The sequence below is a fragment of the Mustela putorius genome, unplaced genomic scaffold (assembly GCF_011764305.1).
Source record: "Mustela putorius furo isolate JIRA1106 unplaced genomic scaffold, ASM1176430v1.1 tig00003867_pilon_pilon_pilon, whole genome shotgun sequence".
NCBI lineage: Eukaryota > Metazoa > Chordata > Mammalia > Carnivora > Mustelidae > Mustela > Mustela putorius.
In genome coordinates, this window is record NW_025422019.1 from 16,591,462 (window position 1) to 16,605,896 (window position 14,435).

Sequence of the window (14,435 nt, forward strand, 5' to 3'; positions counted from 1 at the left end):
CAAACTGTCTCATTGGTTGGTGAAGGTTCATGTTCAGCTCACTAGTGAGTGGACAGATGACTCAAGTCTTGACAGTATCCTCCCCCCCCCCAGCTCTCCTCCCCTTTAGAGATCACCAGGGACCCCCAGTTTTGCATATTGCAGTGTCCCCTCCCAGACATTCTTCCTAGTCATGTTCTTGCTCTAGACCCACACAGTCCAGAACAGTAGCCAGGAGCCACATGTCAACGTGTGACTCACATTACATTTCCACTGAACAGGGTACTTCTAGACTCGACCTGAATTCCTTCAGAACGTTCCTGTCTCATGATTCATTCCTGCAGTGACTTGCTCAGTCACTGACAAGCCAGTTTATTCTGAGATGATAATGACCAAAAAGTGAGAACAATAATAATGGCCTGATATGCTGGCTCTCTGAGGGAAATACACAATTCAAAAGGGGATTGCTGCACTTGGATGCCTCTCCCCAACAGATTAAATCTCTAGCACTGAGCTTCAGGAATGATCACAGGCTGTGGGAGGTCACAGCTGGGGATGCACTATGTATCTGCTCAAGCAAGTGAATATTCATTTGTGTGTGATTTAAGGAATAATGGAAATATCACCTGCTCACACGGACTTTCCCCACCCATGCTCATATTCCACTATTACTGCTTTAGTCTTTAGCTGTTCCTGTGATTAGACTCATTTTTTTTACTTTCTTTTATTTTTTATTTTTGAGAGAGAGAAAGAGAGTGCAAGGAGTGGGAAGGAGCAGGGGGAAAGGGAGAAAGAATCCCAAGCAGACTCCCCACTGAGCACAGAGGCCAAGGATGGCTCCATCTCATGATGTTGAGATCATGACCTGAGCTGAAATCAAGACTTGGGAGCTTAACAAACTGCATTACCCAGGCACCTCTAGACTCAATTGTTTTTTTTAATAAAAACCACTAAGACTTCAATATGTGCAAATTTATCAAAGTGTCTACTATTTTGACTGAACAGCTGGAATTTCTGGAGACTACCAAATGGCTGCCAGTGGAGGTGGGCTGAAGTTAAAAGGAAAGAAACAGTAAAGAAAGGAGAGTTAGGAGGGGCAAGATGGCAGAGAAGTAGGAGACCCGGTTTCAACCCATCCTGAAGTGAGCTAAATATCTACCAGAACACTCTGAACACCCAAGAAATCAGCCTGAGATGTAAGATTATACACTTCTGGATCTCTATGGGGGCAGGAAATCATCAGTGGAGAGGTAAAATGGAGGGGAATGCTCAGACTGATATCGAAGGATAAACAAAAGGGGGAATGAGCCACCAGAAGTGACTTACTGGAAAGTAATACCCCAGTATGAAATTACCCTGTGCTTGGGGACCAGCATTAACCTGGAGTCTGTTTAAAAGCACTCAAAAAGAGCAAAATTTCTTAAAGGGCAACTGTGGAATTGGGTGGCCATGGGCACAGTCCTAACCCATGGACCCAGGATGGCCAGTGCCTATGACCACCCATGCCAGAGAGAGTGCAGCACAGCCCCCAGTCCATGATCCCTGAGCCCCCAGCTTTCCGCTGCTTGTGCCACTGCTTGGCTGGGCACACTCCCACCCGCACGTGAGAGAGCCTGGTGTGGGCACCATCCAGCAGTCTCTAGATCTGCAGCCTTCCGCCACCTGCCTTTGGGAAGTTGCAGTGTTCAGCGGAGTTTGCAGAGGGGGAGTCTGTGTATTCTGGACAATGCAGGGGGGAGCAGACTGAGGCTTCTCTCTGAGACGAGGACTGTTTGTGGACAGTTTACTTTTTGCACTAGCGCTCCTGAAAGCCTGCAAAAAACTGCCCAAGAACAAAAACCTCAAGTACAAAAACCTAAAAAACCTAGTTTCCCCAGAGCCCAGCCCCTTGATAGGGGGCAGGGTGACTCAGCCAAGCAAGACCCACTGAAAAACAACGCAGCATGCCCCTCCCCCAGAAGACAAGCTAAAAGAACAAGAGGACAATAACCACAGGGTCCCCATAAAACTGTAAAACCCCAATATCAGGGGAAAACAGTATATTAAGCCCCCAGTATTGCCTTCAAACCTGTATATTTCACAAATACAACTTTTCTTTTTAATTAGTTCTCATGGTTCATCTTATTTTTTTTAACCTACTCACCATTACAACTAGATATTTAATACAACATATTGCATAATAACTTTTTTTTTGTTTTTACCTAATAACTTTTTAACTTGAGCTTTTTTCATATATATACCTGGGGTTTTCTTTTTTTTTTTTTCTACATATATATAGATATGAGCTTCAAGGTAATTCTTTTTCCCTATTTGATACTACCCCTATATATAAGATAGTTTTAATTTCCCTGTATCTCTGGGAAGTTGGGTCCTTTAACAAAGATAACAAGATATACCCAGGAAGTACTGAAATAACCTTCCTCACCCACATCAAGGGTTTATAACCACCTTCCCATCTTATTCTTCTGTCAGTGTTTCTGTGCATTTGTTTTTTGTTTTTGCACTGTATAAATTTATTCTTGGGGTTCATTTTGGGTGGGTTTTTCTTTTTCTTTTTTTTTTTCTTGTCTCTTACTTTTGTCAGTCTTCTTGTTTCTTCATTTTTGGTTTATGTACCTTATAAACTTTACTTTTGGAACTCATTTTGGCTGTTTTTTTTTTCCTTTTTCTCTTTCTTTTTTCCTTTTTTCTTTCTTTTTGGTGATGATTTCCCATTGTTCCAAAACTTTCCAAGGGACACCTTGACTGTATCATGGTTGATATATTCAGCTATACATCGCCTCAACCCCTCTCACAAAAATGACTAGGAAGAGGAACACCCAACAGAGGAAAAATTCAGAGACTTTGACCTCTGCCACAGAACTACTGGATATGGACATAAATAATACTTTGGAAATGGAATTCAGGGTAAAAATTGTCCAGGCAATGGCTAGGTTGGAGAAGACCATTAGTGGCAACATAGAATCTCTAAGGGGGAAGTGAGATCCAACCTAGAAGAAGTTTAAAATGCTATCAAAGAGATCCAATCTAATCTAAATACTTTTAACAGCTAGGGTAACCAAGACAGAAGATCAGATTAGTGATCTAGAAGACAGAAGATAGAAAAGCAGGATCAGGAGGAGGCCTGGAACAAACAACTTAAAAGCCATGAAAACAGAATTAGGGAAATAAGTAACACAACAAAACGTTCCAATGTCAGAATTATTGGGATCCCTGAGGGGATGGAGAAAGAGAAGACTAGAAGATATAGTTGAACAAATACTGGATGAAAATTTCCCTATTCTGGGGAATGGATCAAGTGTGTGTGTCCTAGAGATAGAGAGGACACCCCCCAAGATCAACGAGTCTAGAAAGACTCCAGACACTTAATTGTGAGATTCACAAATCATAAATTCAGACAGGAGGTCTTAAGGGCATCTGGGGGAAGAGATTCCTTATGTACAGAGGAAGAACCATCAGAATAACGTCAGATCTGTCCACAGAAACCTGGCAAGCCAGAAAAGACTGGCAAGACATATTCATGGCACTAAATGAGAAGAATATGCAGTCAAGAATACTTTATCCACCAAGGCTGACATCCAAAATGGAAGGAGAAATAAAGAGCTTCCACAACTGGCAAGGTCTAAAACATTATGTGACCACCAAGTCAGCAGTTTAAGAAATACTAAGGGGTGGTTCTATAAAAGAAGAAAGAACCCAAGAGTGACAGAATAGAAAGTTCCAGAAACAATGTATAGAAATAAGGACTTCACAGGCAACATGATGTCAATAAAAACTTATCTTTCAATAATCATTCTCAATGTGAACAGCATAAATGCTCCCATAAAAAGGCATAGGGTTGCAGTCTGGATAAAAGAATAGGACCCGTCCATATGCTGTCTCCAAGAGACACATTTTTGAACCTAAAGATACATCCAGACTGAAAGTGAAAGGATGGAGAACCATCTTTCATGGCAATGGGCCACAAAAGAAAGCTGGGGTAGTGATTCTCATATCAGATAAATTAGATTTTTAGCTAAAGACTATAGTCAGAGATACAGAAGGACATTACATCATTCTTTTTATTTATTTATTTATTTGACAGACACAGCAAGAGAGGGAACACAAGCAGGAGGGGTGAGAGAGGGAGAAGCAGGCCTCTCACAGAGCAGGGAACCCAATGTGGGGCTCGATCCCAGGACCCCGGGACCATGCCCTGAGCCGAAGGCAGATGCCCAACGACTGAGCCAAGAAGATCTAACAATTGTAAACATTTATACCCCCAATACGGGAGCAGTCAACTACATAAGACAACTGTTAAACAAAATAAACAGTCATATTGATATGAATTCATTAATTGTAGGGGATCTTAACATGCCACTCTCAGCAACAGACAGATCATCTAAGCAGAAAATCAACAAAGAAACAAGAGCTTTGATTGACACATTGGACCAGATGAACCTCATAGATATATACAGAACATTCCACCCTAAAGCAACAGAATAGTCATTCTTCTCGAGCACACACGGAACTTTTTCCAGAATAGACCACATACTGGGTCACAAATCAGGGCTCAACCAATACCAAAAGACTGAGATTATTCCCTGCATATTCTCAAACCACAATGCTTTGAAACTGGAACTCAATCACAAGAAGAAGTTTGGAAGAAATATAAACACTTGAAAGCTAAGACCACCCTGCTTAAGAATGTTTGGATCAACCAGTAAATCAAAGAACTTAAACAATTCATGGAAACCAACAAGAATGAAGACACTTTGGTCCAGAATCCTATGGTTATGGGAAAGGTGGTCCTAAGAGGGAAATAAATTGCCATCCAAACCTCACTCAAAAAAAAACTGAAATATCCCGAATACACCAACTCTCTTTACACCGTAAAGATCTGGGAAATTAGCAACAAATTAAGCCAACCCATGCACAGGAAGGGATTAGTTAAGATTAGAGCAGAGATCAATGAGTTAGAAACTAGAGATACAGTAGAACACATCAACAAAACTAGAAGCTGGTTCTTTGAAAGAATTAATAAGATCAATAAACCACTGGCCAAACTAATCCAAAAGAAAAGAGAGAGGACCCAAATTAATAAAATTATGAATGAAAGGGGAGGGATCACAACTAACACCGAGGAAATAGAAACAATCATCAGAAATTATTATCAACAATTATATGCCAATAAGTTAAGCAACCTAGAAGAAATGGATACATTTCTAGAAACCTATAAACTACCAAGACTGAAACAGGAAGAAATTGACAACCTGAATAGACCAATATCTAGTAACGAGGTTGAAGCAGTGATCAAAAACCTCCCAAAAAATAAGAGCCCAAGACCTGATGGATTCCCTGAGGAATTCTACCAAACATCCAAAGAAGAAATAATACCTATTCTCCTGAATCTGTTTCAAAAAATAGAAACAGAGGGAAATTTTCCAGACTTTATGAAGCCATCATTACCTTGATCCCCAAACCAGGCAAAGACCCCAACAAAAAGGAGAATTTCAGACCAATATCCCTGATGAATATGGATGCCAGGGATCAATAAGATCCTAGTGAACAGGATCCAAGAGTACATTAAAAAGCTTATCTACCATGACCAGGTGGGATTTATCCCTGGGATGCAACGATGGTTCAACATTCATAAATCAATCAATGTGGTAGAACATCTCAATAAGAGAAGAGAGAAGAACCATGTGGTCCTCTCAATTGATGCAGAGAAAGAATTTGACAAAACACAGCATCCTGTTTCTGATTAAAATGTTTCAAGGTATAGGGATAGAGGGAACGTTCCTCAACTTCATCAACTCTATCTATGAAAAACTCACAGCGAATATCAATCCTCAATGGGAAAAAGCTGACAGCCTTCCCTTGAGATCAGGAACACAACAAGGATGTCCACTCTCAATACTCTTGTTCAACATAGTATTAGAAGTCCTAGCAACAGCAATCAGACAACAACGAGAAATAAAAGGTATTCAAATTGGCAATTTGAATTCAAATTGGCAATGAAAAAGTCAAACTCTCTTTCTTCGCAGATGGCATGATACTTTATATGGAAAACCCAAAAGACTTCACCCCCAAACTACTAGAACTCATACAACAATTCAGTAATGTGACAGGATACCAAATCAATGCACAGAGATCAGTTGCTTTCTTATACACTAGAAATGAAAATAGAGAAATGGAAATAGAGAATGATTCCATTTACTATAGCACCAAGAATCATAAGATACCTTGGAATAAACCTAACCAAAGAGGTAAAGGATCTGTACCTGAGGAACTACAGAACACTCATGAAAGAAATTGAAGAAGACACAAAAAGATGGAAAAGCAACCCATATTCACGGATTGGAAGAATAAACACTGTTAAAATGTCTGTACTGCCCAGAGCAATCTATATTTTCAATGCCATCCCGATCAAAATTCCACTGGCCTTCTTCAAAGTGTTGGAATAACAATCCTAAAATTTATATGGAAACTGAAAAGACCCTGAATGGTTAAGAAAATGTTGAAAAATGAAAACAAAGCTGGGGGCATCATGTTGCCTGATTTTAAGCTTTACTGCAAAGCTGTGATCACTGGGTCTCCTGGGTGGTTCAGTGGGTTAAAGCCTCTGCCTTCAACTCGGATCATGATCCCAGGGTCCTGGGATCGAGCCCTGCATCAGGCTCTCTGTGCAGCGGGGAGTCCGCTTCCCCCTCTCTCTCTCTGCCTGCCTCTCTGCCTACTTGTGATCTGTCTGTCAAATAAATAAATAAAATCTTTAAAAAAAAAAAAAAAAGCTGTGATCACCAAGACAGTATAGTACTGGCCCAAAAACAGACACATAGACCAAAGGAACAGAACAGAAAGTCCATATATGGACCCTCAACTCTATGGTCAAATAATCTTTGACAGAGCAGGGAAAAATATCCAGTGGAAATAAGACAGTCTCTTCAATAAACGGTGCTAGGAAAATTGGACATCTATGCATAGAAGAATGAAACTTGACCATTCTCTCACATTATACACAAAGATAAACTCGAAAGGGATGAAAGACCTCAACGTGAGGCAGGAATCTATTTAAATCCTAGAGGAGAATATGGGCAGTAACCTCTTTGACATCGGTCACAGCAACTTCTTTAAAGACATGTCTCCAAAAACAAAGAAAACAAAAGCAAAAATGAACTTTGGGGACTTCGTCAAGATAAAAAAACTTCTGCACAGCAAAGGAAACAGTCAACAAAACAAAAAAGCAACCCACAGAATGGGAGAAGATACTCACAAATGACACTACAAAGGGTTGATATCCAAGATCTATAAAGAACTCCTCAAATTCAACACACACGAAACAGATAATCGTGTCAAAAAATGGGCAGAAGACATGAACAGACACTTCTCCAAAGAACACATACAAATGTTTAAGACACATGAAAAAATGTTCATCATCACTAGCCATCAGGGAAATTCAAATCAAAACCACATTGACATACCAGTTAGAATGGCCAAAATCAACAGGAAAGGAAAGAAGTGTTAGAAAGGATGTGGAGAATGGGGAACCCTCTTACACTGTTGGTGGGAATGCAAGTTGGTACAGCCACTTTGAAGAACAGTGTGGAGATTTTTTAAGAAATTAAAAATAGAACTAACGTATGACTCTGCGATGGCACTACCAGGTATTTACCCCAAAGATACAGATGTAGTGAAAAGAAGGGCCACATGTAACCCAATGTTCATAGCAGCAATGTCCACAATTGCCAAACTGTGGAAAGAGTCGAGATGCCATTCAGCAGACGAATTGATAAAGAAGATGTAGTCCATATAAACAATGGAATATTACTCAGTCATCAGAAAAGATGAATACCCAAATTTTGAATCAACATGGACGGGACTAAAGGAGATTATGCTGAGTGAAATAAGTCAAGCAGAGAAAGTCAATTATCATATGGTTTCGTTTACTTGTGGAGCATAAGGAATAACATGGAGGACATTAGGAGAAGGAAAGGAAAAGAGAATTGGGGTAAACCAGAGGGGGAGATGACAGATGAGAGACTGTGGATTCTGAGAAACAAACTGAGGGTTATGGAGGGGAGGGAACTGGGGATGAGCCTGGTGTTGGGCAATAAGGAGGGATGGAGCACTAGGTGTGATGCACCTAGCACTAGTTGTGATGCATAAACAATGAATCTTGGAACATGTAAAATAAAATAAAATAAAAATTAAAATTAAATATCATATGATCTCCCTGATATGAGGAAGTGGTGATGCAACATGGGGGCTTAAGTGGGTAGGAGAAGAATAAATGAAACAAGATGGGATTGGGAGGGAGACAAACCATAAGTGACTCTTAATCTCACAAAACAAACTGAGGGTTGCTGGGGGGAGGGCGGTTGGGAGAAGGGGGGTGGGATTATGGACATTGGGGAGGGTATGTGCTTTGGTGAGTGCTGTGAAGTGTGTAAACCTGGTGATTCACAGACCTGTACCCCTGGGGATAAAAATAAATGTTTATAAAAAATAAAAAATTAAAAAAAATTAAAATTAAAAAGAAGGGAGAGTTAGGGGAACAGAAAGAGAAGCTTTCTGTATCGATATTTTGCTAAGGTAACTCTTGAGTGTCGCAGCCAGCAGAAAGGACAGGGAGGAACACAGGGACAGGAGGGGTCCATAAACAGTCTGGCATCCCACGATGAGGCATGACAAGGAGGTGAGCTGCTGGTGATACCGGACACTCATTAGGCCCAGCCCCCTGTGTGCAGGAGCTGTAACACTCCACACCACCTTCCTGGCCCTCGGTGTATCCCTGGATGGGGAGGGTGTGGTCCACCCTCCTTCCAACTCTTCTATAGGATGACCGGCCCAGTAATTGTGTCCATCCCTTCTGATTATAACTTCCATTTTTCTAATTAATCAGCAATATACTAGCAGTTTTCTTTACTTTTGCAGTGATTGGCTTTTGGTCTCCTGCAGTCAGGGGCCATTTCAATCTGTGCCCCCCAGCTTGCTGAGGAGTAAAAGCAATGGATAGTGACACATGATTCAGCCCAGCCCAGGTGGTGTTGTTAGAGTAAATATCTAAAGAAGTAGGTTATGAATGATATGATCTTCCCTTACCTGTCTCCGCCAGGCCAAACCTCAGGACACTTTAGATCTGTGCCAGCTTTTAAACAATGACTTGGCTGCCACTGTTGCGAACCACCCCAAGAGGTTTGTGGGCCTGGGCACATTGCCCATGCAGGCCCCCGAGCTTGCTGTTAAGGAGATGGAGCGCTGCATAAAGGAACTGGGCTTTCCCGGGGTCCAGATCGGCTCCCACATCAACGAGTGGGACCTGAACGCGCCGGAACTCTTCCCTGTCTATTCCGTGAGTACGCGGGGTTACCTCAGCCAGCATGCGGCGGGGCCAGGCACGGTGCTGGGTGCTGGAGAGCAGAATAGGAATATGTCACCTCCCTGGCAGGGGGGAAGAAAGATGCCTGATGACATGCTGCATATAGCAGGAAATACGGAAAGAGTTCTCCAAAAGGAGTGGGCCATACCACTAGAAGAGAGACAGGTGGAAATGCTTCACAGGCCAGCCCGGAGTTAGCCAGGGAAATCTCACTTCCTTTCCATCCCCCATGCTCTCTTTCTACCCTTTCATTTGGATGCTGAAATATTACCCTCATCACAGCCATAGTACAAAAGGCCATATTAGTGACATGCAAAAAAAAAAAAAAAAAAAAAGAATTTATTTTGCTTTCGAAAAAAAAATACTTATCTTTCAAAATCATGAAGTTGTTTTCCAGGTGCCTGAGTGGCTCAGTCAGTTAAACACCTGCCTGCTCAGGGCATGATCCCAGAGTCCTGGAATCCATTCCCCAACAGGCTTAAGCGGGGAGTCTGCCTTTCCCTCTCTCTCTCCATCTGCTTCTCCCCCAGCTCATCCTCTCTCTTGTTCTCTCTCTCAAATGCATAAATATAATCTTTTTAAAAAAATTATGAAGGGATTTTGAATAAATTCTGGAAAATACAGAAAAGCATAAAAAGGAAAACAAAAATAACTCATAATCCCACTACCCAAAGATAATCACTGTTATTATATATTCATTTTGTTTGCATGTTTCTGCATATATCTATATTTTAATGAAATCTGAATTCTATTATACATGTGATTTCATATCCTAATGAAGAATTTCTAATCTAAATGAAAATTCTCTTAATGCATGAATTTTAAATAACTGCCTAATGTTTCAATATATGGATATGTTTTAATTTATTTAACCAGTCCTCAATTAATATACTCTTTATGCCATATACTTTGAAAATGTATAATTAATACATGTAACAAAAACAATGCCATCAAAATATTTGGTGAAACTAGCTGGTGAGTATATGGAAGTTCATGGTACCATTGTTTACAACTTTCTACATTTGAAATTTTGTGTTATAAAGTATATTTTCAGGAATTCAGTGCCATTTTCATCTTCCAAGTATACAAATTAAGTGTCCATAGTCCCATGGTCCTCTCCAGTCCTCCTCTGCCCTTCTGTTCTTTCTGTAACTAAGCATGCTTTTCTTCATATCAGGAATCAAGATGCATAATTCTACATTCAATTGCATTTTTGTTTCTTTATTTCTAGAATGATAATAGTATTGCTTTCTATTATTTTCATTGTAAATGCAAAATCTTCAATAGTGAATTAAATAGATGTTGGTGGGGATGCCTGGGTGGCTCAGTCAGTTACACGTCTGCCTTCAGATCATGATCCTGAGATCTTGGGATCAAGTCCCACATCGGGCTCTCTGCTTAGGGGGAGATGCAGTCTCTCTTGGCCTGCCTTTCTGGCTGCTTGTGCTCTCTCTCTCTCTCTCTCACTGACAAGTAATTAAACAAAATCTTTAAAAATAATTTTAGGGGCACCTGGGTGGCTCAGTGGGTTAAGCCTCTGCCTTCGGCTCAGGTCATGATCTCAGGGTCCTGGGCTCGAGCCCCATATTGGGCTCTTGGCTTGGCGGGGAGCCTGCTTCCCCTTTTCTCTCTGCCTGCCTCTTTGCCTACTTGTGATCTCTCTCTGTCAAATAAATAAATAAAATCTTAAAAGAAAAAAAATAACAATTTTAAAAAATAATAAATAAATAGATGTCGGTGTACTGCCCAGCACTATAACCACAGATCATTTATTTGTGTTTATTGAGCCCTGCCTACATGCAAAAATGTTTCCATGTTGAGCATCTGGGTGGCCCAGTTGGTTAAGCAACTGCCTTCGGCTCAGGTCAAGATCCTGGCATCCCAGGACTGAGTCCCACATCGGGCTACTTCTTCCTCTCCCCTTTCATGCTCTCTCTTACTCTCTCTCAAATAAATAAATAGAATCTTTTAAAAACAATGTTTCCATGTTCATATCTATGGACACTGCCCACCAGTTAGGGTGTTACCTGTTAAATTGCCTCCCAATAACCTGAAAGATTTAATGTTCCTCTAAATATTGAACTCCCTGAAGCTTATTGGCTGCAGGGACTGAGCTGAGGCAGTGAATGTTTTCTAGAAACTTTAATGGGCTTTGAAAGAGGATTTATTTACTTGTGCATCCAAGTTGTTTCAGCACAATGTGAGCAAGCCTTCAGCTGCAAGTCATTTTATTATTCACTGGGATTGGGTTTATGAATTACCAAAGAGCTCAAAAAGCAAGAGCGGTCAGTTGTGGTCCAAATGGATATTTTCATTTGTATGACTCACTCAACAAATCACTCATTCTAAATAGGCTGTTTGGGGGCTGCTGGTCTCTCAGGGAATTCAGGAGAGTATCCTGACCCCAGCAGATCTGTGATATCCTGGGGCTGGCAGCACATTCATTCAACTAGCAAGACTTGACAGCCTCACTAGTCTCTAGCTTGCATCAATAACATGGCTAAAACAAATGATAGGAGTTACCATGAACCAAGTTGGCTTTGTCATTTCAAGGGAGCCTGGACCTCCAACGTGTCTAGCCATCTCCTTTATTTCCTAGACCTCCCTCGTTAGTAAGTGAACCCAACCATACATGCTCAGGTCAGTTTTCAAGCACAAAAATGTCCTTAGTACAAATATGAGGCAGACAGACTGGCAGTGGCAGACTGCCTGCCTCTCCCATGTATCAGACACAAGACCTGAGTAATTTACCTAGCCTCTAACTGCCTTAGTGTCTTTCTCTGTAAAATAAGAGTAATAAAAATGCTCATCTCAGAAAATATTACGCTAAGTGAAACAAGTCAGAGACAAATAAATACCATATGATCTAAAAGAAAAATAAACAAAGACAGTGATATACCCAATGGACACAGAGAGCAAACCAGTGACTGCCAAGAGGATGGGCAAAATGGGTAAAACGGAGCAGGGGGGATACTTGGATTCCAGGTATGAAATATGTAAGTCACAAAGATGAACAGTCCAGCATAGGGAATAAAATCAATACTGTAATGGTGCTGTACGGTGACAGAGGGCAGCTTCCCTTGTGTAAGCACAGCATAAGGCAGAGTTGTCAAATCACCATGCTGTACACCTGAAAGTAATGGAACATTGTGTGTCAACTATATTTCAATTTTTAAAAGTGCTTATCTTATAAAGGATTAAACTAGTCAACAATTATAAAATTCTTATAACAGCTTTGGCATACAGTAAGTTCTTAATATGAGTTATCACAATTTTGAGAGTTTAGGTGACTTCTTTTTGGATTGTCTACATACAGAAGGGATCAAGAGTAATCACTAATTTGAATTGGAGAAAAGCACCATCACAGGTGCATAAATAACATTTTATCCTAATAAGGAGTCAAATCCCACTGAGATACCATGATTTTGTGCCTTTGTCAACCTCAACCCATCCCAAGAAGTTAACTCTGCCTATATCCATTATCAGAAACTAATTACCTCCTCTCCCTTCTTCCCCAGAACCTGATGAAATTAGAAGTCCATTCTCCAATCTACCCCTTGTCTGCCACTTCCAGAATCTCTTGTTCTCCAATAATTGCATCTCCATTTTTAAAATGCATATGTCCAGGGACAGCTGGATGCCTCAGTCAGTTAAGCACCAGGGTCTTGATTTTGGCTCAGGTCATGATCTTAGGGTTGTGAGATCAAGTCCTGGATTGGGCTCAATTGTCTCTCTCCTTCTGCCTTCCTCCACCCTCTCCACTGTTCCCCCACTCAGCCAACTAGCGCACCTTTCTCTCTTCTTTAAAAAAATAAATGAAATTTAAAACTAAAAATAAATAAAAATGCTTATGTCCAGAACTCATATTACATCACCCTATTTAGCCCACATATTTATATGTAAAGGTAGAATGAATCCCTCCAGCACCTCAATATATTTAGGTAAGAAATGAGTTAAGGAAAATTGGTTTTGAATCTTGTTAAGCACTCAAACTCAATGCTCATTGAGGGAACTTTTTCAAATTAAATATTTTGTTGAATAAAAGTCATTCCATCCAGATAGGATTTCCAGTTCCCAGAAGGACCTGGAATGGGGTTGCCCATGACATTCATTGCAGTACCTGTGGGGCTGGAACTGAGAGCTCTTGACTTTCTAAAGTCATCTCATTCGCAACAGACTGTTCAGGGACTCAGCTGGGCTACTGAGGCTTTGTGAGTACCTGTAGACCCCCAGAAACTCCCAGCCAGTGTTGGGCTCTGTGTGACCAATGGCTTGGGTCAGGCCAGCCTGCTCCAGTTCAGTCACGGCCTCTGGCCCCCACCTATCGCTTCTTCACTTTCACATCCTCAGGTTTCCAAGTGGGAGAAACAAGTAACACTCTAGCCCTGACTCAGTGTACAATCTGAACAGTCCTCCTAAAAGAATGGATCAAGTAGGAACCAGCAGAGGAAGCTTCCCCTGCATTTAAGGCATGGGATCAGTCCTTGAGCATTTTGCTCTCAACTACAACACTTGAATACTGGATGTTTCCTGTGACTTGTTTTGCCAAAAATATATTAAATTCATTGACCTCCATGGTAAGTCCACCAACCCCCTTGTTAATTCTAAGAGGCCTTCTTATTTTCTAAGCAGGAGGAGAATTTCTCAATGCTTCTTTTATAGAGATTAAGAAACAATTTCAAAAATGTTTTAGCTTATTTATTCAAATCAATATAGACCCAGAGAAAAAGTCTCCCTAAAATAGTACCTTATATTTGCTGGTTCACCCAAATAACAGTCCTTCTCTCTCCCTCTCTCTCTCATTGCTTCTTTAAAGGTGGCTGAAAAGCTGAACTGCTCCCTATTTGTGCACCCCTGGGACATGCAGATGGATGGACGGATGGCCAAATACTGGCTCCCTTGGCTTGTAGGTTTGTATCAGCTTGGTTCTAAAAAAAGAGGATCAAGTTTTTGGTTTTTTCCAATTATTTCTGGAACCCTCCTATGTCAAAAAGAGAAAGTATGAATAATTAACAGGATTGCGAGTTACTGAGCTCTTGGATAAATGCTATATATATTACTTCAATATATACATATCCACATAAAACTCTATGAG

At 40.8% G+C, this 14,435-nt stretch overlaps 1 protein-coding gene across 1 annotated transcript in view; it reads left to right on the plus strand.

Annotated features, from left to right (window-relative positions):
- Positions 1-14,435, plus strand: part of ACMSD (aminocarboxymuconate semialdehyde decarboxylase) — a 104,851-nt gene that overhangs the window by 49,602 nt on the left and 40,814 nt on the right. Inside the window, exons 5-6 of the mRNA XM_045066543.1 lie at positions 9,077-9,313; positions 14,157-14,250. Coding sequence (XP_044922478.1) covers positions 9,077-9,313; positions 14,157-14,250 — 331 coding nt within the window. The remainder of the gene's footprint in view (positions 1-9,076; positions 9,314-14,156; positions 14,251-14,435) is intronic.